We start from the raw sequence: 24,234 nt of genomic DNA, 5'->3' as shown, positions 1-24,234 counted from the left end.
GACCAGCGACAAAAAAATCAAATGGAGTACTCACTGAAGAGTCTCCACTAACACAGCCCCCTATAAATTTAAATAAGCAAAAGAAGGGTCTGTGGAGCCTCAGTTACGAATCTCAAAACACAGGAATAGCCAGATATCCCTTCAGGAGAGGAAAGCCTATTGCCAAGGCGGTGACTCCCAGTGGGGAGATCACCAAACCACCCTGATACGTAACCCCTTAAGTCCCACTCAGTTGCGAGTATCGGAACATAAATAGGGAAATACCAGGGTGGCCCCTTTTTACATCAAAGTCCAACTCTGTGGCGAGTATCGCGATATGACAAAGGTTTACCAGGGCAGGCTTCCATCCACAGACGGCCGTTTCAGGGTAGTTGCCCCTCGTCAGTGTGGAGTGGCTCTGTCACCCAAGGGCCCACAAAAACCTGGAGTCAGGCCTGTTCAGAGGCCTTCCTTATTCCTGCTGTTGTAAACCTCCGTTTGGGCTTTGTCTCTTTTCTCACTCTCCCACTTTTCTTTTCTGCTACTTATACTGTTTCCTGGCTTTTTCTGGCTCTTCTTTTTTACCCGTCAGTACTGGGACATTTGTTGTTCCTTGTTGAAAGGCATTTCATAGGCACCCTGGTTACGCCTCCGCCTTTATCACTACTGAATTGAAGTTATCGCTTGGTGTTATGGGTTATGGGTGGGCCTGCCAGGTCTTTATCTAGGAAATTTGAAACCTGTGTACTATGCCCATGGCACTCTGTTCATTTTATTTTATGTTAAGTACAGTGTCCAGGTTTTGCTAACCCTTCTCTAAGTCCCATGCCTCGTGCAACATTGTTTACACTGATTTTGTTGAGAATTTTCCTTCCTTCTACACATGAGTGATCAGATCAGATTTCATATTTTTGCTATGTGTTTACATCCTCATTCTGTATTCCATTTCAGTTATAAACTTTACCAATTTAATAAACAGAGATTCACCCCAAAAAAGACAAATCGTTTGTCTTCGGGACTTTCATTGAAATAATGCCCCACTGCAGAGGACCTGCCCCTCTGCAAGTGGGTGCTCTGGGGAAAACTTGCAGGACCACTTGCTATGGCCCCCTTCTCTATCTGGCCTCTGGTGCAGGTCCCTCCCCCCCCTCAGAAATGCTGAGTCCAGACAGCTCACCAGTCAGACTAGTCGCTTCCTAATCCACCCCTCCTCACTACCTGAGACATGGGATGCTCAATACTTGGGGGACCGGTGGACATGACCTCCTTATCCGTTTTCTCAAGTGCATGGTGGCAAAGTGACTGGCCGTGTTATCTGCCAACTATGTCAATACCTGGTCACGCTGCTCTGTATTCCTGCTAACAGGAAACGGTGCAAAGGCCATGGTATTGTGCCTCAGAAATAGGCTATGGTATTGTGCCTCAGCAGCAGGCTCTGATTTCAAGATGTCCATGCCCATGGCTTTTGTCCGCACTCTCATCAGTATGCCTACTTCCTAAGCCACATCCTCATCCCTTTACACAATTTTTTTATATACAGCACTGTATACTTTGTCACCACCAGACTTTTCCACTGGTTACAACTGGTTACAGCTGGGGGAGGCAGCAGTCTGAATTTATAGTGGATGGATGGAGGAGCTGGAAAACAGGATGCCAGATCAGAGCAGCAGTGCACTAAGTAAATATGTAGTGCTTTGTGATCTGGAAACTGACAGCATGAATATATGCATATCTGTGCCGTCAGTTTACCTTTATCGTTATTGGCCACACAGTAAGATATACGGCTCATAACAATACATTTTTAAAGCCAGCTGTAAAAACACGGTCAACTGAGGATTGGGTGTTTTCCCCGTCCTTAGCTGATCGCTGTCACTTTTACATGGTCCAGTTATCGGCCGGAGGAGCAATAGCCCGTGCAAAAGGCCCTTAAGACTGATACGAATATTCAATCAGTAATTGGCATAAAGTGCCCACTTCTAGTTCAAAATATGATTCCTCTGCAGCTGATATACTGTTAAGGGGCAGATTAAATGTACCCTGGAACTCGGTTGTCTACCCAACTAGGCCCCTTAAACGCTCCCCCCCCCCCCCCCCCCCCCCCAGGACTCTACAGCGTGAGAAGATGGCCCTCTGTGTAGTCCCATATAAAACTGTGCTGCCACCTATAGTAGATGCCCCTTCCTGTGCTGCCTCTCCCTGTGAATAGTCCCCTTATAGTATATGGCCTCCATGATGACTAGATAAAAATAAAAAAACAAACTCACTTCCACACACTCCCCGTTGCTGCTTTTCTCCACTCCTGTATGCTCTCCTCTTTTGTGTTCCTGCACAGCCAGCATGTGTAACATACAGTTCCTGATCCACAATCCTGACCGCACGTCAGTTACTTTGGGGCCTACCAGAATTAAGCTATATGCAACTAAAATGTAACATGAAGGGACACTATTTATGGTTTCTTCAATGCATGGTGGGAACAGCATTAATACCAGCTGCTGCAGAACACCTTTGGAAATAAACTGTATAAAATTATACAGCGGAGGTATAGCAAGAGGGGATATAATAGAGGAAAGATGCTTTCCAGGTACAGAGATAATGTGCCGAATGATCATAGCATTAAAAATAAGAACTCAGCAGGAATAGCAGCTGCTGCAGAAACCCTTTAAAAGCAGACCTGTCATTTTACTGATTGATGAAATGATATAATAAATACTACTGAAGTGCAAAATGGGAACAGGGCAACATATAGGGGAAACATCTTCCATCTGTAATGGGGTAGGGGCCTTACAGCTAAAGATTAGAGCTCAGCATAAATAGCAGCTGCTGCAGAACATCTTAAAAACAAACCTGTCAATCATTTGAGACACTGGCATACATAAACATGCACACTACTGACACAAATACAGATACATACAGTACACACACTGGCTAACACACAGATACAGTGCATACATCCATTGTCACACAAATACCTGATACATACATACAGATACAGACCCACACACACACACAACGCCTTTCTGTTGATTAGGCATATGTATTCCACATGAGAATACCCTTTAATGTTGACATTCTTTTGTGCACATAGTGCTGTAGAGCGATGACATTGCAAAAATGAAGATAAAGTCAGTCTGCATTACAGAGTTAAATTTTTACAATGTGTAACACTATTGCCTGACACAAGATAGGGTTATTGTTTGAAGAAGTCATTCGTAGAAAGGAAAAATACTCTATAACCTAGATACATAACTTGCTATCTCACCTTCCACTAGTAGATTGTGAATATGAATCTAATGACCTGTATGTTTAATATTGACCAAAAAAATATTTTGTAATATCTGCAGTCCAAAAAGCATAAGATGGAGAGCTGTTAGGCAGCTATTCATGGGATAAGGCTCGCATCCAATTGCAGCTGGGTATAATTAAAGATGGACCGCGGGGTGAATGCCCCCTAAATGAATCGATTGCTGCTCTGGGATTCACCTTGAGGCTATGTTCAGCCCAGGTTTTTTTTTTTCTGAGGTGTTTTTGGACAGCTGTCATTTTGTGCCAAAATACGCCCAGATTAAGAAATAGAGCAAAATTTTTAAAATATGGCCACATTTTTGCCTTAAAATGATAGATGCCTGTCAGCGTCGGACTGGTTGACCATAGGACCAGAGGATCCTCCGGTGGGCCCCTATCTTAAAAATCTGCATTAATATTGACTGACATGTCGTTTCCCATTGGTTCTTCATTGGTGGGCCCCCAGGATCATTTCCTCTGATGGGCCCCAGATACCCCAGTCCGACACTGATGCCTGTCCAAATATATGGCCAAAAAGATTGTGTAAAAGTAGCCTCAAAGTGCTTCTATTCTCCAGAACAAGCATTTGGCTAACAGCTACCTATATGAGATTGTAAGGCTTGAATGTTCTTATGACAGGGTCAGACTGTTCTCTGAAAGCGTTGTCCATGCTTAATCTCCTGCAGACAATTATCTTGGAGAGACACTGCGGCATGCTGGCCTCTGCAATTGCTGAGACAACCGTCATTGCCCAGCAAGTATTACCCATTGGTTCGATTATAAGTAATGGGATCTGTGTATTTGCTGAACAGTTGCCTCGGCAGGAGAATGTCAGCCAAACTTTTCCCATGTGTTCCATTATAGAATTCCATGTGTAAGACCACTTCTTTTTATTACTGCTTCTCTCTCTACATATCTCACTGTGGTGGCTGCATAGAAACAGTGTGAATCAGGCTTTAGTTTATCTACTTCGGTCTATGGAATGTATAGTATGTGTCACTCATACAGTCTCCAGAACTCTCTGAAATTAAACGACTGTTCAAAACAGACTCTTCACAGGGGAACACAGAGCCAGAGAAACTCATAGGTGTGTGACAAAATATTGCTAAGTCATTACATGTAAGCTAAACTTTTCCCCTGCTCTGATAATGATACCACACCATATGAACTGGCCACTAGTATTGATCGAACTGTTCGAAAAAAAGTTAAGTTCGAGTCGAACATCTAGATTTTTTCGAACTCGAACCGAACTAAACTTTTTACTGTTCGTTCGAGTTAGTGTTCGAGTTTTAGTTAGCATTTGAGCGCCTTTCTGCCAGCCAATGAGTGCAGAGCACATAGAAGTGTCATAAACATCATTGCTGATGTATAGGGGTCTTATTGGCTGCTAAAATCACATGATCATCTCATATACACTCACCGGCCACTTTATTAGGTACACCTGTCCAACTGCACGTTACCACTTAATTTCTAATCAGCCAATCACATGGCGGCAACTCAGTGCATTTAGGCATGTAGACATGGTCAAGACAATCTCCTGCAGTTCAAACCGAGCATCAGTATGGGGAAGAAAGGTGATTTGAGTGCCTTTGAACGTGGCATGGTTGTTGGTGCCAGAAGGGCTGGTCTGAGTATTTCAGAAACTGCTGATCTACTGGGATTTTCACGCACAACCATCTCTAGGGTTTACAGAGAATGGTCCGAAAAAGAAAAAACATCCAGTGAGCGGCAGTTCTGTGGGCGGAAATGCCTTGTTGATGCCAGAGGTCAGAGGAGAATGGGCAGACTGGTTTGAGCTGATAGAAAGGCAATAGTGACTCAAATAGCCAACCATTACAATCATGGTAGGCAGAAGAGCATCTCTGAACGCACCGTACCTCCAACTTTGAGGCAGATGGGCTACAGCAGCAGAAGACCACACCGGGTGCCACTCCTTTCAGCTAAGAACAGGAAACTGAGGCTACAATTTGCTCAAGCTCATCGAAATTGGACAGTAGAAGATTGGAAAAACGTTGCCTGGTCTGATGAGTCTCGATTTCTGCTGCGACATTCGGATGGTAGGGTCAGAATTTGGCGTCAACAACATGAAAGCATGGATCCATCCTGCCTTGTATCAACGGTTCAGGCTGGTGGTGGTGTCATGGTGTGGGGAATATTTTCTTGGCACTCTTTGGGCCCCTTGGTACCAATTGAGCATCGTTGCAACGCCACAGCCTACCTGAGTATTGTTGCTGACCATGTCCATCCCTTTATGACCACAATGTACCCAACATCTGATGGCTACTTTCAGCAGGATAATGCGCCATGTCATAAAGCTAGAATCATCTCAGACTGGTTTCTTAAACATGACAATGAGTTCACTGTACTCAAATGGCCTCCACAGTCACCAGATCTCAATCCAATAGAGCATCTTTGGGATGTGGTGGAACGGGAGATTCGCATCATGGATGTGCAGCCGACAAATCTGCGGCAACTGTGTGATGCCGTCATGTCAATATGGACCAAAATCTCTGAGGAATGCTTCCAGCACCTTGTTGAATCTATGCCACAAAGAATTGAGGCAGTTCTGAAGGCAAAAGGAGGTTCAACCCGTTACTAGCATGGTGTACCTAATAAAGTGGCCGGTGAGTGTATATATATGTATATATATATATATATATATCACTGTGATGTGTTCTGGATGCCATTTTCTGCTCACTCACTGTGCTGTACAGACTGCTCTCTGCTTGCATGCTGCTATTTAGCTTAGTTAGGTAGGTAGGTAGTGGGGTGTTTAGCAAGCTTAGGGACTTAAAGTGAATGTACCATCAGGCCCAGGCTGAAGCACTGGAAACAGGCTGACCCACCCCCAGTGGGAGGAACCCTCCGCCCTTCTATGATGCGGCTCCATTGATTATAATAACAGCTCCACTTATCCCTGCCCACAGCACCACTGTTGGCCCTGCCTCTCCATGACATCATAGACATAGGCCCTGCCCCCTCGACGACCATTGGAACAGGCTGACCTAAAGGTCTAGGCCCCAACCCCTCTAGGACAGCCCATACCAATGGGTGTTCAGGGGGAGGGGCCTATGTGCCGATGACGTCACAGAGGAACAGGGCCAACAGTGGTGCTGTGGGCGGGGCTACATGGCGCTGTTGCTGTGAGGCCCCGCCCACTTAGCACAATCTGCAGTTGATATAAGATCACTTTTTACTTGAACAAGCACCATGATATATGATATAAAATAAGGTATGAAAACTTCTAAATTTACCCATTACACCTGTGTAGAGAAGTCAGAATGCAAAAAGAGGATGACAGTGTCACTTTAAGGACAAGCGTAGGGACTTAGGGACAAGCTTAGACTTAGATAGCATTTTCCTCTCCATAGAGACCAATACTTGGGTTTAGTAAGGCTGGGTGACCTCCATTATTTGCTAATTCATACTCAGCACCCAAAAGTCCATTTTTGTCAGTTTTTATTAAAAAAAAGTCTCTACATCTGTGATACGAATAAATCAATCAATCATACATAGGAGTTACTTAGTTACATTTATCCTGTCAGTTTTGGGGGTGAAATACCGTTCAAATATACTGTGTATTATTGTCATACAGATATATATACATATCTACCGTGTGTTATTGTCATACAGATATATATATATACACTGTGTGTTATTGTCATACAGATATATATCTGTATGACAATGACACACTGTATATATATATCTCTGTACGACAATAACACACGGTATATATATATATATATATATATATATATATATATATATAATATATCTGTATGACAATAACACACAGTGTGTATATATATATATGTATATATATATATATTTATATATACACACATTGTGTGTTATTGTCATACAGATATATATACCGTGTGTTATTGTCATACAGATATACATACCGTGTGCTATTGTCATACAGATTATATATACACACATACCCGTGTTTTATTGTCAAAACACACCTCTTCCATCCATCTGGCCCGGACTTGTATCCTACTGGTATTACTGTACCTCCTTCTCTGCCTTCCAGATCTCGCTGCTGTCTGATGTTTTTTTATTAAATTTTATTTGGTGTGCGTTGGAAGAGGGATAGTCTTATACAGTGAGTATATCCCAAACTATATTTTAACTGGAAAAGTTGGGAGTCATCTTATACACCCAGTAGTCTTATATGCCGGAAAATACAGGCATATCATTTTTTTTGCATTAATAAATAGCCCACCCATAGCTTCCCATCTTTCCAATATCAAATCTGGGTGACCTCCATTATACTGACTACTATACAAGATGCTAGGAAAACTGAGAGACCTCCATCATACTAACTACTACACAAGATGCTGGGAAAGCTGAGTGACCACCATTATACTGACTACTATACAACATGCTGGGAAAGCTGGGTGACTGCCATTATACTGACTACTATACAACATGCTGGGAAAGCTGGGTGACCTCCATTATACAAGATGCTTGGAAAGCTGAGTGACCACCATTATACTGACTACTATACAACATTCTGGGAAAGCTGTGTGACCTCCCTTATACTGCCTACCATACAAGATGCTGGGAAAGCTGGGTGACCTCCATTGTACTGACTACTATACAGGATGCTAGGAAAGCTGGGTGACTGCCATTATACTACTATACAATATGCTAGGAAAGCTGGGTAACCGTCGTTATACTGACTACTACACAAGATGCTTGGAAAGCTGGGTGACCTCCATTTTACTGACTACTATACAAGATGCTGGGAAAGCTAGGTGACCCCCATTAGACTGATTACTATACAAGATGCTGGGAAAGCTGGGTGACCTCCATTACACTGACTACTATACAAGATGCTGGGAAAGCTCAGTGACCTCTATTATACTGAATACTATACAACATGCTAGGAAAGCTGAGTGACCTACAACTGGCATCAACTCTGCTACATCATTGCCGCTTCAACTCTGCTACATCACTACCACCTCAACTCTGCTAAGTCACTACCTCTGCAATTCTGCTACGTCACTACCACAACAACTCTGCTTCATCACTACCGCCTCAACTCGTCTACACCACTACCTCTGCCACTCTGCCATGTCACTGCCGCCTCAACTTTGCTACGTCACTACCTCTGGAACTTTGCTACGTCATTGCCGCCTCAACTCTGCCACATCACTACCTTATACCTCAACTCTGCTATGTTACTACCTTACTACCTCAATTCTGCTACGTCACTGCTGCCTCAACTCTGCTATGTCAATACCTTACTACCTCAACTCTGCTATGTCACTATCTTAACTTTGCTACCTCGGTTATCCATTGAAAGGAATGATAATTACATGTGATGCTGGAAGAACTAAAACTTTTTAAATCTTTGCGGGACCTACTGATACAGCAACATACAGTACTTCTATATGCTTTATTGCAATGCTCGTTTACATTGCAAAAATGATGACATCATTGGCTTGTTAACTGATCTTTATTTAAATATATATATTAAGCTCTGTATGCATTTGACCCTTAAAATTTTTTTGTCCTAGTTAACACAATGGTGTAGATTTATGAAACGGTGTAAATATACACCTGGTGTAAACTGCCCACAGCAACCAATCACAGCTCCTCTTATATTTTACCAGAGCTGAAAGCTGAGCTGTGATTGGTTGCTGTGGGCAGTTTACACCAGGTGTATATTTACACCCTTTCATAAATCTACACCATGTCTTAACTTTATTTTCAATTCAAAATGTATTTTTAAGTAGTGTTAAACATTTATTTAACAATATTATCGATGTCTGTAGGGGCCTTCACAAAAATCAATACAGCAATGAACTGTTCTTCTTAGTTTAGGCTTTTATAATTGCTTTCCCTGTGTTCTGTCCATTGAGCATTCCAATGAATCCAGATGGCATGTTCTCAAAACCATTGGTGATGTGTTCATGATATTTCACCTTACCCTATTAAGAGATATAAGAACAGCACATTATTATTAGCGTTCAGTGTCCCACCGAGTGTTGAACATTGTGTTGGTTGTCAGACATTGCTTCCCATGCTCTAAGGATTGTGATGTTTACATTCCATTGCATAATTTGTGATACTGTTGTTTTATAATACAGTATTTTGTAAGTGAATGTTCCTGTATTGTGTCCCTGCTTAAAAACTGGGAACAGCCTACCCTATCTCAGCCTCATTTTCCCTAGACGCAGGAAGCTATTCTAGTCTAACAGTCTAGCTTAGAGTGAGGAACAGAGAATGCCATCTAAACAGTCAGCTATTCCAGAGGACCAGCTTTTTAGTAATCTTCATATTAGCATAACTGTGCGAGGTATAAATTCTCCTGTAAACAGGAAGTGAATCCTGTACAGTCATTTCAAGCATACTCACAGGACTTGAGCCCCTATTCCACGGCCCGACTATGAGGAGCAAACTCATTTGCTCTTCATTCCCCACTTGCTGCTGCCGCTATTACACGCGGCAGCAGAGAGCGGGTGAGTCTGGGGAGGGCCAGGGGGAGCCGCGGGGGTGGGGGGGGGGGGTCGGGTTGGCTGCCCGAGTGATCGCTGATCGTCTGGGCAGCCCATAGGATATAGCGGCGGTCTGCTGCCGCCGCCCCTATTGAGTGGAGCAGCGGCAGCCGATTGCTGCTATATATGTCTTTTGTCTTTCAACATGTTGAAAGACAAACGACTTCAACGATCAGCCGACATCGTTCATGTCGGCTGATCGTTGCCTCCTATTCCAGGGGACGATAATCGTTCTGTGGAATAAGGCCTTTACACCCAAAAGAGGGCATTGCAGCGCAACCAGCCAGTAACCATGAGAGAAGAGACTAAATGGATGGAGCAGAGCAGAGTATACTGTGAACCCCATTCTTCAGTTTCACATAGTCTACAGTGTGTTCCCTCTGTAAAAGACTTTTTACTCAATAAACTAAGCTGTTTTATCTCTAGCAATGTGTAAATCCAACATTCACCAGCCTGACACTCTCTCAGGGTATGTTTGAGGAGAAATGAATATCTCGAACTCCCCTTGGACCATGGTAATGACTTGCAGAATCCCTTATACCCATCTAATTGTGCACCATGACTGCCTGTGGCTTCACAATGCCCAGCCAGCCTACAGACTTTGTTTCCCATACAGAGCTTCCTACTGGGCTGTGCACTACAGGTATAACAAAGAAAAACAATACGTAGTTATTATTACCACCCAAACAGTAACAGGTAAATAGTGAAAAATAATTGCCTGATTAATATTAAAGAGCTCTTCTGGCATATCTGGTTTAGCAAACACACAGGGCATTAAATATTTCTGGGGCACCTTTAGGCTATGCATTGTGTTATCCCTATTTTATTTCTCTTGGAACTGTACTAATAATTTGACAACTGGGTTTAGAGCTTGCTGCCTAGAGTTATAATGTGTAGTTCAGCTTGCAATGATAAAATAATAAATAAAACTGTTGGGGTTTGAGGTAATATTACGGCATATAATTTTTTTTATATATATATAAAATGAAAAATGCCTTAAAAGTGTCACTGTCGTTAAAATTTTTATTGCAGAAATCAATAGTACAGGCAATTTTAAGAAACTTTGTAATTGGGTTTATTAGGCGAAAAATGAATTTCTATCATAAAAAAGCAGTTTGAAGCTCTCCCCCCTGTCTTTATGGTTTTCCTATGGAGACAGAAAGTAAAAGCAGCAAAACAGGACAACAAAGAGTTAATTTACATTCACATTGTGGGCTCTCTCCTGTGACAGGCACCATGGACCTCTCTGACCTTTAATTAGGGCTCTGAATAGCTCCCCAGCTGAGCAATCCTTTGTTCTTAGCTCTCAGCTGCCCACTAATCTCGCTCCTCCTCCCCTCCCCTCTCCATAGACCAGACAGATCCGACTGATGAAAAAACAGAAAGGAGAGGAGGGGGGACCTGGGAATAGGCTTTTTACATGCAGATAATGGCAGATTTGTCTAATAAACCCAATTACAAAGTTTCCTAAAATCGCCTGGACTATTGATTTCTGCAAAAAAAAAGTTTTTTAACGACAGTGACTCTTTAAAAGTGGCAATATTACATAAAAGCTATATACACTTACCAGCAAAAAAAATGCAGAAAAATGCCAGATTGTTACAAAACCTGGCATGTAGCTACAGTATGTCTCAGACAGACAGAAAAGAGATAACAAGGGTGGTGTGACTAGACACTAGATATTACCACATGATACTGTAAAACTGTATCGCTGGTCTATGAAAAAAAAAAAAATCTCTCAGAGGCCACTTTTGTGAAACATACCTCTTTGTGTGTGATCTTAGGGGGACATTTATTAAGTCCGGCGTTTTTTACGCCGGACTTATAAATGCCCCCGCAGCTCCGGCGCTACGGAGATTTATGTAGAGGCGGACTGCCTCTACATAAATCCCGTGCGCGCCGGTGCGCACCGCCGAAAACCTACGCCAACTGAGGACTGGAGTAGGTTTTCGGCATACATTTGGGCGGAACAGATGGTAAATCGCGTGGACTCTGAGTCCGCGCCCACTACACGCCCCCTTTCCGCCCCCTTTCCGCCCCCCCTGGCGTACTTGGCGGAAAGTGCCGATTTGCGAATATTTTATTCGCAAATCACCATTTACGAATAAAAAAATACACAAATCGGCACTTTCCGCCAAAAATCATCCATTCGCCGGATGATAAATGTGGCCCTTAGACTTATAGACATGCATCTATGAAACATCAAATGCATTTTGCCCAGCTGACAAAATTTGAGGGGGGCGGGGGAGGATTATTGTACTGAGAAATACAGGTTCCTTTTGGGGTCAGGCAATGTATGGGTTAGAGGTTTTGAGGGCAGTTACAGTAAATTTTAAGGTTAAAAAGTTGGTATTGCAAAGTACTGTAGAACTGGTCCCACAAAAAAACAAGCCTTCATATGCCTATGTAATTGTAGAAAATTAAGTTATTGTTCTTGGAAGGTGAGGAGGAAAAATTTGAAATGCAAAAATAAACACTGGTAGTGCCTTAAGGCATTTGGGCAGGAAACCTGGACAATTGCCAAGGGCCCCCTTTCCTAAAGGGGCCCCCAAAACAGTTATAGGACTACAAGCATATTACAGCATTTTTCCAAGCATTTGTGCAAAAAAAAAAAAATAGCTGCAATTTTGTTCTTCATCAGCAGGTTATAGTATTGTGTGTCATCATGTCCTTGCAGATTAAGTGTACACAATAGAATGTAATAGGGAAAGCATTGAGGCGGGTGGGGGGTTATAAGGTACAAAGAAAAATGTATGTGAGGGGGAGCATAGGCAGCAGTATATGAGAGATAGTGGTATGGGAGCAGTATATGGGGAAATGCGATGCCCTGGCCCCTAGGGGCCACTCCGCAGTGTAGGTGTTGTGGAATGGCAGGAACCGGAATAGCTGTGGGGCGGAGTGTTGTCACGGTATAGGCACAAGGGTGGCACAGCCGCAGACCGGTGTACTGACCATGCGGAGACACTGGGCATGCGATTCCTCGTTGCACTTAGTTGGGGCACCAGATAAGACACTAATGCCAGGGTTCCGTAACAACGGTGGTTACAATTTTATTGTAACTGTGGTAACTATTAGCAACAGTCTCATCGGGATGCAACTGGAAATATAGCAGGCTTGTACAGGGCAGAGTAGAGGTGGTGCTGCAATAGGCTATTGATAGAACGTGCCGGATGATAGGAGTAGTGGTGATGAGAGAGTAGGGATGCTGGGTAGAATAGATTGAGAATGAGTACTTACGGTAGAACAGCTTGAGTTGATGAGGAAGTTGATGAGAAACGACACCCAGATGAAAGAACACTCCTTGCACTTGAGACAGGCGGATAGCCGATGACTGGAACAGCAACACGCACAGACCTCTCTTCTGAAGGTGAAGAGGGACACAGACAGCCTCCTTCCCTGATGGTGGAAAGGAGAACACACACAGACAACCTATCCCCTCTGTGGCAGGGAATAGACTGACTCGCAAGAGGAATTCACATGGTAACCCCTGGCCAAAGCTCAACGCCCATTGGAGGTACCATGGTAACGGGGCATGGTCACGTGATCAGCAGCCTTTTGCATACCACTGTACAAATATATACACAGGAATATACATGAACCTAAGAGTTATAGGGACTACACAGCAAACAGTTGCAGTGCATATAGTTTCCAGGACAGGCATGGCTATAGCAACAGAGGTAGACTTAATATGAGAAACAGACAGCCTGTTCTGGGACACTGCATACCTCCCTAGTAAAATTGAGCCGACCTCGGCAATCTCCAGGGGTAGCATCTCGATTATCGAAACATAAATGGACTGGACAATTAGACAACAGGAATGAATGGTGACTGTGAGTGTTGAAGTGTGTTTTTCCCACGCTCAAGGCACAGGTGACAACAGAGAGAGTGAAGAAGAAGAAAACCCTAGTGGCAGGACTTCACCTAGGGGTGCCTAACGTACTCTGGTTACAGGTAGTTAGTGCGTGAACCATCTGACATGTAAGCCAGGACAACTTAACTGCTGGCGGGTGACCCTCGATATTCCAGCCAGTTAGACAGTAGGTTTTCAGTGAAATGTGTTGCCCTACTGGAGAAGAGAAAACTGTGAAGATCTGTGTATTACCTTGGGTGTTTGTGTGAAGTGTCCTGGACACCTGAAAGAGAAAGAAGAAAATAATAAAAGCAAACATACATTTGGGTACCCTCGTACACATCACTCAATCATACCACACAAGCACTCCATAGTCCGAACACATGAAAAGGTATCCAAGGTGCAATGTGTATGGACAAATGTAAATGTTGAGTATGACTATGTGTAACAATATTATGTTGGGACAAGACAGAGGTGAACAAACACTGGAGACACAAGGAAGGGAAACACAAAAGACAACAAATACCGCGAGGTCTTAAGGAGACTGGCTCAAATAGATCTGAAGAAATCTGAAGAAAACTGGCTCAACTAATCTTTCCAGTTGTAGATATAATAATACTGCAATGAAAAATAGAATACTTTATAGAAAAATACACTCCTGTATAAACTATACTTTCTCTGAGGTATGTAGACTGACTTCTTTTGCTCAGAGGAGGAGAAACTATCTGACACTAATACAAGAGAAAATATACTGTTTTTTTTTTTTTTCAAAAGAGGCACTCTACTCTGAGGCTATCTCAGTGACCTTTTTCTTACTCAGAGGAGGAAATACACAAATAACCTTGATACTACTTGAAGTGCAACATAGAAATAGGTGTATCACTAGAATAAGTGCAATAATAACCTGTTGATATCCCATAATCATAAAAAGTACTTTGGGGAAAAATGGGTTACGTGTCTCTGTTAGGTGGAGTCTCTTTTAGGCAATTAGACCATTGTCCATGTAAAAGGCTCTGGGACAGGCACTAGAGAACAATACAATAACCTGAGTGTCCATCAGCACATAGCTGGATAGTGCAGGGAGCTTGGTTAGGAGGACCAGGTGCGAACCTTAAACGTTGCAAACTTCACACAGCAAACAAAACTGAAAAGGAAAACAGTTTAAGCCTCATGGGCTCAGTTCCAACCTGGAGGCTAATAGGAGGCAGAGAAGCCCCCAGCAGACTTCTTCTGCTTCTGCCACGGGTAGCGGAAGCAGGGAGGCCCTGGAGCAGAAGTATCGCTAGAGGTAGTAGTGACCACAATACTAGGGGTGACCGTGGTGATGGGGGAAATAATGGGAGCCACATGGTATGTGACTGTAGTGGTTGAAAAGGCGGCTTTAGCCACAGCAGTGGGAGCAGTGGAGGTGGCTTCAGTAGTAGTGGAATCCGCAGCTCTGGAGGTAGCTTTTAGAGAGCCTAGAGGCTTGAAGTCTTGCCAGTCCTCATCCCAATCCTCCGAAGGAGTTGGCAGAAAGGGCCTCTGTACAGCCTTCTTAGGCCTGGTAACAGCAGTCGCCCAGGGACCTTTCGGGGACCCCACAAGAGTATACTCCACAATCTCCCCGGGGGTTAGGTTATTCAGATAACCCGGCTGATATTCTCTCATGACAGCCCGGCGGTTAACCAGTAAGAGGAGACCGGTGTAGGAGTCCATCACCAAACCGTAACCCTGTTTTTTATCAAATTTGGTGACGGTGCCCCTTCTTCTCTCCAGATGGGCTGAGCCTGGCCTGGGTCGTTCGAACTTCCGAATAAAGAGTCGCTCGGATGCAGCATTGGACTCCAGGTATGGGGTGTAGGGGTGTCCCCAGAGCAGGGCATAATCCGGGTAAGGCACTGCAGGAGGCTGTTCCGGCGCTAGGCCGGTTTTGACAGGAGGTACCTCACTGGCACTGGGAGCTGTGGTGGTGTGCCGGACAGAAGTAGAGGTCACTGGTACAGTCGTAACCATGGTGGAAGCGGTCTTAGTGGCGGGCGGCAGCAGGGACAGTGCTTGTCGGATCTCCTCGCTAGCCTAACGATGGCTGGCTCATCCCGGAACACCCACTGGGGTAAGGGAGGTGTCTCGGGCCCCGGGAGCCGCCAGGGGCTCGTAAAACAGAAAGCCTTGAGGTTTCTTCCCCCGCTAGGGACAGGGATAGGGGGCCCCGGGGCCTCACTTCTCACACTCAGGTCGCAGTCTGGTGAAGTGGATCCTCCGGTGGAGAAGGCCAGGTCGGATTCACTAGAACGGCCGGGGCCTAAGGAGAGACGGTCATCAGCTGAGGGCTCCCCGGCCCGGTCAGTACGGAGCGGAGGTCCGGGTAGAACCTGCGTGACGCGGAGGAGCCCCAGCTGGAGTCACTGCCCGGAGGGAGCGGTGCTAGGAGACAGGCCGGGTCCAGCTCCGTTAGGCTTTCGGGCCACTCGAGCACTACTGGAGCAGTGGCAGCAGAGATGAACTCCTCGGGGGTCGCCATCTTGTCACGCTCTGGCGCAGCCTTGAGGACCTGGGAGAAGGCGGAGCGCAGGGGCTGAAGTTCCGGCCCTGTAGTCTGCCCGGCAACAGTGATGATATCTGGCACAGGCAGCCAATCAGGAGCAGTCAACGCAAAGTCTATGGCGCCGGGCGATTGCCGCGCTTTGCCAGCATGGCTGTTAACCCCCTCCTGTCTGGGGTATGGCGCAGTTAGAAACTGAAGACGGCGGCCATCTTGTGTATCGTCTAAGGCCTGACGCACTTCGATTATACCCATGATAATCGGGCAAAGTCTCTTTGGGGTTGTGGCAAACTCTTGGGGGGCACACAATGCGATCCTTATCCTGTTCGTGACGCCAAATGCGATGCCCTGGCCCCTAGGGGCCACTCCGCAGTGTAGGTGTTATGGAATGGCAGGAACCGGGATAGCTGTGGGGCGGAGTGTTGTCACGGTATAGGCGCAAGGGTGGCACAGCTGCAGACCGGTGTACTGACCATGCGGAGAGACTGGGCATGCGTCGGGGCACCAGATAAGACACCAATGCCAGGGTTCAGTAACAACGGTGGTTACAATTTTATTGTAACTGTGGTAACTATTAGCAACAGTCTCATCAGGATGCAACCGGGAATATAGCAGGCTTGTACAGGGCAGAGTAGAGGTGGTGCTGCAATAGGCTTTTGATAGAGTGTGCCGGATGATAGGAGTAGTGGTGATGAGAGAATAGGGATGCTGGGTGGAATAGATTGAGAATGAGTACTTGCGGTAGAACAGCTTGAGTTGATGAGGAAGTTGATGAGAAACGACACCCAGATGAAAGAACACTCCTGGTACTTGAGACAGGCGGATAGCCGATGACTGGAACAGCAACACGCACAGACCTCTCTTCTGAAGGTGAAGAGGGACACAGACAGCCTCCTTCCCTGATGGTGGAAAGGAGAACACACACAGACAACCTATCCCCTCTGTGGCAGGGAATAGACTGACTCGCAAGAGGAAGTCACATGGTAACCCCTGGCCAAAGCTCGACGGCCATTGGAGGTACCATGGTAACGGGGCATGGTCACGTGAGCAGCAGGCTTTTGCATACCACTGTACAAATATAGACACAGGAATATACATGAACCTAAGAGTTATAGGGACTACACAGCAAACAGTTGCAGTGCATATAGTTTCCAGGACAGGCATGGCTATAGCAACAGAGGTAGACTTAATATGAGAAACAGACAGCCTGTTCTGGGACACTGCAGAAGCAAGCAAGCAGTATATGGGAGATTGATGGGACTATGTATATGGGAAGCATATGACAAGTAACTGATCATTGGGAAGACCATTGTGGCCCCTCCCAATCACAAAAAATTAACACCACATTCTTAAAGGGGTTATTTAGCGCTACAAAAATGTGGCAACTTTCTTTCAGAGACAGCCCCACTCTTGTCTCCAGCTTGAGCGGGTTTTTGCTGCTCAGTTCCATTGAAGTGAATGGAGCTTAATTGCAAACCTTCCCGATTCCAGCGGCGTGTCCTGCATAGCGGCGCTCTGTTGGCCATTCCCTGGCCGCTTCCTGGTGTCTGACGCGGGTCCGAGACTTAACGTCTCAGGTCCGCTCAGCCAGTCAGTGACGGAGGCGGGATCCTTTTCAAGTCCGCTCAGATCCCGCCTCTGTCACTGACTGGCTGAGTGGACCTGAGACGTATCGTCTCGGGCCCGCGTCAGACACCAGGAAGCGGTCGGGAATCGGGGATCAGAGCGCCGCGATGCGGGACCTGCCGCTGGAACCGGGGAGGTGAGTGGACATCGTTTCCCTCAGCCACCTCCTCCCCGATCCCAGGAAAAAAATGCCCCCCCCGCTGGAGTACCCCTTTAACTACAAGCTCGGCAGGGGTCCTCCTGTGACACCTTTGGATCAGCTGCTGAATGCTCTGGCTGCTACTTCCGAGATGGCCTCATCTAGGCAATGACAACCCACTCAGGCAATTACTGGCCACAGCATTGTTCCGCTTCAGTCAGTGACTGGCTGAGTAGGTTGTCACTGCTGAGATGAATCAAGATGAGGCCTGAAGGAGTCCACTCTCACACCCTTGTTTAGTAAAGCTAGACCAAGCTTCGCAGGAATATAATTACAAATATAGTTACTAAACCTCTAATCTCTTTTACATATAATATGGATATGTTAGGACCTGGCATTTTAGAATTTCATACCTGTAAAATCCATTCCAAGAGTTGCTTCTGTGCTTCTTCATATATGGGTTTATCCTCATAGTGGGAAATAAGAAACCCCTCCATGCGCAGTTGTTTAAAAAGAATAAGTGGCTGTATATAAGGCCCTAGAAGTGAATTATTATAGTTATTTTCTGAAAATTAAAACTGAAGCATTTTATTGTAGGTGTTGTCATCTTATAGCCCTTTTTTGATAGTTTTTCCAATACAGACACTTATCCCACTTGGCTGAACAACGTCCAGTCTCATATGGACAACTATTCATAAATACAGACCCACCAGCCAGAAGCAATATTCATGCAGAGTCCTCTCCACAGCTGGAGCCATAAGGTCTATATGAATTCTATTTAAACTCTAAGCAAATCTTACTAAATAGTAAATTTCCATGACATCAGAAGCATGTGATCAGTCACATGCTGGGGGAGGAGTCGCAGAGTAAGGCCTCATTCACATATCCAGTGTTTTTTACAGAGTGTGATTTTGTCCACTCTGTGAAAAAACATCTTGCATCCGTTTGGATGCGCTGGTTTGGGGGTCAGGGTGACAGGAGTGGGGAAGAGGCGGTAGCAGACGACAGGAGCAGGGGAAAACATCTATGCTGCCATCCGCACTATGACCTGTACATATACACACAGTGCTCTGCTACATATAAACACCGCAAGACATTCATTTTAATACAGACAAGTCCCTGTCACAGTTTAGTACCTAGTAGGAGGTTGCACTGCAATTCCTCCCCCAGCAGGATCCACGGGGTGTGTTGTGCCTGGGGGAGAACCTTTTGTTGTAGCTTCTTCTCCTGCCTAATGCTGATCACACATATATGCTATCAAATCACTAGCTGAAGAGTCAGGTGTCAGAGTCAGATATCTGCGTCAGGTATTAAATTAACGCCTCCATAAGACGCGCCTCCATAAGAATCAAGTCTGGCCGAGTCACAGAGGGGAGAGGATGGCGGTACACTGGGGGAGCCAGGCCCACTTATAGTGCATAGAGTGGCCCGATTTGAATATCAGAAACTGACGCAGATAGCAGGAACCTGGCGAAAGGTAGTATGAAAACATTTTTTTCAATGATCCAAGTGGTGCATTCGCTTTAAATGTACATTAAAACTATATCTGTTCCTACAAGAAAATTGTCAGATATCATAGCCACTATATGTATACTATAGGTCATACCTGCATGGCTAAATGTTGCTGGGCGGCACAAGGGAACTTGACAAAATTCTAGCCCTCTCTGACATCACTTTTTGATTTTTTTTTTTCTTCTTTGCTGGCTAGTGGCTGAGACTTTCTGCTTTGGCCATCCCCTACATGTGGCCTGTGGTGTCACAAACTTTTCCTGCACCTTGACCCCTAGCCCATAGGCTAAGTATATAGGACCTCTCTCGAGCAGCAAGAGACATGCTGCTAAATGCTAGAACCAGAGCATTTCAGTGAGTATGCACCCTAGGAACTTGCACTTAATGTATCAAAGCGTCTATGGCGTCTACTTTATATGATAACATTAAAAAAATGTATCAGTCACCTGTTTGAGGAGTGGAATCATTGTATGAGGAGATGCATCCGCAAACTGCTATTCTTCCAAAGTCCTTCATCTGTTGTAGGGCAGCATCTGCAAACTTTCCCCCAACCTGTGTCATTGCACAAAAGCCAAATTAGGGGCACAATATAAGTTGTATAAGTATTTATTCCATAGAGTAAAAAAATATAGCTGTTAGGACATGTATGTGGTTGAAACCACCCCCCATGAGTTCTCCAATAGCCATGTGATGTTGCTAGGATTGTTTGGTAACATTGTGTGCCCAATTGGGTATGGTTTCAGTCGCATGCAATCTTAAGCATGTGGAACATAGCCTAACAGTTGAATTTAAGCAGATTAAATAGTGCCAGCTGAAGGCAATAAATCATGACCATGGAATTAGCACATATTACTTATGCAGCAGTTACATGTTAGATATCATGGTCATTAGATCCCCCATATTTCATAGGCTGTATCCATTTTGTACAGGCAGCTCTAGGGCTGAATCTATTTTCTCCAGGCAGCGGGATTCAAACGCCAAGCAACTGAGTTCATATGACCCAGAATTTTCTGTACATTTGCTCATCTCTAATTCCTATAATAGCGCTAGTTACTTTATTAATGAATTCTTCTCTTCTTTATGGTAAAATGTGACATGCTGCAGTCATATACCCATAACTAAAGACTTTTTCAAGGTACTTTTGCAAGATATTTGAAAGTTGGAGACAAACTTCTTAGAAAAAAGGCATCAAAGAGAAGAATGGAGGATAAAAGATGGCTAATCCATAATGCAATGCACACAGATCTAATGAGTAGATCCTACCATCTCTAATAATCAGATGCTCTTGTGGCTGGCCACACACTTCCACTGTATGGAAAAATGTAGAACCCTTTGCCATTCAGATGAACAATGAGCAATTTTATTTGTAGCTATTCAAAAGAAAAAGAGCCTGTGGAGCCTCACTGAAGAGTCTCAAAACAGATATCAAATATCCCTCCGGGAAGGACCCAGCTGAGGGGTGGTTCCTGTAAGGAAACCACCATTTTATACATAGAAACGCCTTGTCTGACAGTACCCATCTTTGGTAATGTCTCTCTACAATGGCTTACAGAAGAGAGCCCTGAGAAAATATACTTCTGGGGAAGTGTAGTACTTTATACCAGCCATACAAATCACATCAGTGGATGCCCATGTAATATATAGGTGGGATCACCAGAACTAATGTTTGTTAGCATCTCTCCATGCCAGCTAAGGGAAGATTCTGAGGTATCACCCTCATGAAAGGCATAAACCCTAGCAGGGCACATGCAAAGTGTAGCCTGGATCTAATCTAAGCCAGGACTTTTATACTCAGTTCTGTTTGTCTGGATAGAAAATGCAATGAAAGAGATTGTCCCAAGATTATTACTTATTACCCATCCACAGGATAGGAGATATGTATCTAATGGGTGGAGTTCAAACCACTGGGACCTCTGCTATTGACAAGAATTGAGGTCCATTGTTCTCTTAGTGAATTACTTGTTAAGAATACACAACTTTTATTGCTAATGAATGGCAGAATGTAGTCAGGTACATTTATGCTGATCCATTGTTCAGTCGGTGTGGGACTGCAGGAGAGCGTCATCTTCAGCAGTCTCATCGATTAGGAGCGCTCCATTTACCCAAAGGACAATCAATGCCTCTTCCCATGTTTGTCAGAACCCCCACTTGTGGATATGTGATAAGTTATAATCCTGAGATAATCACTTTAAGGAATAGTAATGGCCATGCAGATAATTGTCTTAAGATTCTATAGTTTTCTTTCTATACAAACAACATCATCATTCTGGCTAGTTTTATTGCTTAATTTCTTTTTGCATATTCCATTTGGGTTTCTTTTTATAACAAATGTTAATATATTTTACCTGCAGTTGGTGTGGTTTGTTGTTTCTTATCAGTTTATAACTTACATGCTCAAAATAGCAGTCATAGCCTTCTGGAGATGCCTTTTTCAGAGCTTCATCCAATGAAGTCACTGACTTGTAATTGAAAGCTTCATCAAAACCAATTTCCTTTAAGTATGCAACTTTTTCATCTGACCCAGTAGATCCTACCACTTTACAACTCTGAAAAAAAAAAATATATATATACACATTTACATACATACACATACATATATACAAACAGTACATTTATCTGAGAAACACTGAAATATAAAATATGTTTACCAAAGTATCTGCGGGACACCAGCAGCAGTCTGAACCTGCTTTGTGCTTGTGCACTGCTCATACATCAACACAATTTTGTGATATGCGCAGTGCAAAGACTGTTGGGGCTAGATGCATTTAGAGGCCCGACAAACCAGGTGCTCTCATAGTAAATTCTGTTCCTTGTTTTATGAACTGTTGTTATCATGTCATTGTTCATATGGTTTTCTTGTCAATTTTTATTGTACTCACAAATTAGAACTTTTTTTCTGGTTCAAGGATATATATATATATATATATATATATATATAGGTTCTCTGAGATAAGAATAATTTTTAATGATCCCCTAAAGTTACAAAGGGTGGGAATGTATTTATTTTTAATATATTTTTATAAATAGGGACACCATATAGTACCATATCACTACGGCGAGGTTCACACTGTGTCAGAAGCTTAGTTTGGAGCCTCCGTCACAACAATTGCTGTTCGACACTAACAAACAGTGCCAAACAGACCACTGCCCCAAATGGAGCTTAAAGCGACTCTGTACCCACATTCTGACCCCCCAAACCACTTGTACCTTCGGATAGCTGCTTTTAATCCAAGATCTGTCCTGGGGTCCGTTCGGCAGGTGATGCAGTTATTGTCATAAAAACAACTTTTAATCCTGCAGCGCTGTGTCTTACGGCCGGGGCTTACATTTGTATATGCATTAGGCTGGCACCACCTCTCCGTCCTTCCTCCCCACCCTCCTCATCATTAGGAATGATCCAGGAACATTTACTGCTGTTTGAGCTTTGCACAGGTGTATTAACGATCCTGCCCATGTTCATTATGCACACAGGTGGGGAATAGGAGACAATCTGCCTGGAGCATTCCTAAGGATGAGGAGGGCGGGGAGGACGGACAGAGAGGTGGTGCCAGCCTAATGCATATACAAATGTAAGCCCCAGCCGTTAGACACAGCGCTGCCGGATTAAAAGTTGTTTTTATATCGCTTCTCTGCATTTTGGCTAAGATAAAGTGTAGTATCTGTTCTTATCAGTTTAATATCTGATACGTCCCCTATCTGGGGACCATATATTAAATGGATTTTTAGAACAGGAAAATGGAAAAAGAGCTTGCTCTGTCCTCTCCAGGCATTGACCTGGTATTGCAGTGCCTCCAGGTTCAGTGCAAAAAAAAAAGATGTTTTTACGACAATAACTGCATCACCTGCCGAACGGACGCCAGGACAGATCTTGGAATAAAAGCAGCTATCTGAAGGTGCAAGTGGTTTTGGGGGGTCAGATTGTGCGTAGGGAGTCGCTTTAACATACCCCATTGACTTTAATGGGGTCCATCTAGTTTTTCAGCTCATATCGCTCATTTTACAGAAATTTTACAGCTGCATGCAGTTTTTCGTCACATAATTCCAAACAGACTCTGTGACTGATGCTTCAAATGAAGCCTCTGGTGCAGTGTAAACTCAGCCTTAGTCATCCAGTTAATGCACACACAACATACATTTACTCCTACATGTCACAACTGCAGCATTAAGGCAGATAGATGCTGATCCACTCATGCCTCTGATGGTCACTACCCCCCATGATGGAATTGCAAGCTGCCAATGAGCTGTCATGGGTGCTAAGGACCTTCTGAAGGCCTCTGTGGCAGGCAGTGAAAAGAGAACACCAGTGTGACATATACTGCATGTTTCACTGTATTGTACAAGTTAAAATAAAACCAGATGGTCTTCGAGAGGTTGTGTAACAAAATGGTAACCCCCCACACTGTTTTTTTTAAACATGTATGTCAAGCATTTCAAGACTACATAAACTTGTGAGTTGGGTCTAACAAATTTGTATACCGGTACTGTAACTTACCCTGATCTTAGCTATTTGGCCTACTATTGTGCCAACAGCACCAGCTGCAGAGTTTACAAGAAGTACTTCCCCTGGTTTTGGTTCACAGATTTGCTTAAGACCGACATATGCTGTTACTCTGGTTGAAGGAAGACAGTAAATTAACAAAGAATTACATACGTGTGCACGCACGCGTATCTCGGAAAACATGAGCATTGTATTGTGGTTCACCATTTACAGTTTTCATTTTCAAACGAAAGCCTAACACCATAACTTAGGGTATGTTCACACTGAGTAAAACAGGCGAAATTCCACAGCAGAACCTTCCTGTCAGGGACTTAC

The 24,234-nt window shown here is 44.2% G+C and overlaps 1 protein-coding gene and 1 non-coding gene across 5 annotated transcripts in view; one reads left to right on the top strand and one right to left on the bottom strand.

The window, feature by feature from the left end:
• Positions 1-8,952: 8,952 nt before the first annotated feature.
• Positions 8,953-24,234, bottom strand: part of LOC138785777 (prostaglandin reductase 1-like) — an 83,961-nt gene continuing 68,679 nt past the window's right edge. For 3 of the 4 annotated variants that reach the window (XM_069962096.1, XM_069962098.1, XM_069962097.1), the window contains 5 exons: positions 23,914-24,031; positions 21,812-21,967; positions 19,868-19,973; positions 18,326-18,450; positions 8,953-9,206 (listed from right to left, as the gene is read on the bottom strand). In XM_069962096.1, the coding sequence (XP_069818197.1) occupies positions 9,096-9,206; positions 18,326-18,450; positions 19,868-19,973; positions 21,812-21,967; positions 23,914-24,031 (616 nt within the window). In that variant the 3' untranslated portion in view covers positions 8,953-9,095. The remainder of the gene's footprint in view (positions 9,207-18,325; positions 18,451-19,867; positions 19,974-21,811; positions 21,968-23,913; positions 24,032-24,234) is intronic. The other variant, XM_069962095.1, reaches the window with a different exon arrangement.
• On the top strand, positions 23,042-23,232 carry LOC138787641 (U2 spliceosomal RNA). Its single transcript, XR_011362406.1, has one exon. It is a non-coding gene; the product is annotated as a U2 spliceosomal RNA (small nuclear RNA).

This window comes from Dendropsophus ebraccatus, chromosome 3, assembly GCF_027789765.1.
Source record: "Dendropsophus ebraccatus isolate aDenEbr1 chromosome 3, aDenEbr1.pat, whole genome shotgun sequence".
In the NCBI taxonomy this organism is placed as follows: Eukaryota; Metazoa; Chordata; class Amphibia; order Anura; family Hylidae; genus Dendropsophus; species Dendropsophus ebraccatus.
Note: the sequence above shows the minus strand (reverse complement) of the source record. Positions and strands in the feature narration are given on the sequence as shown.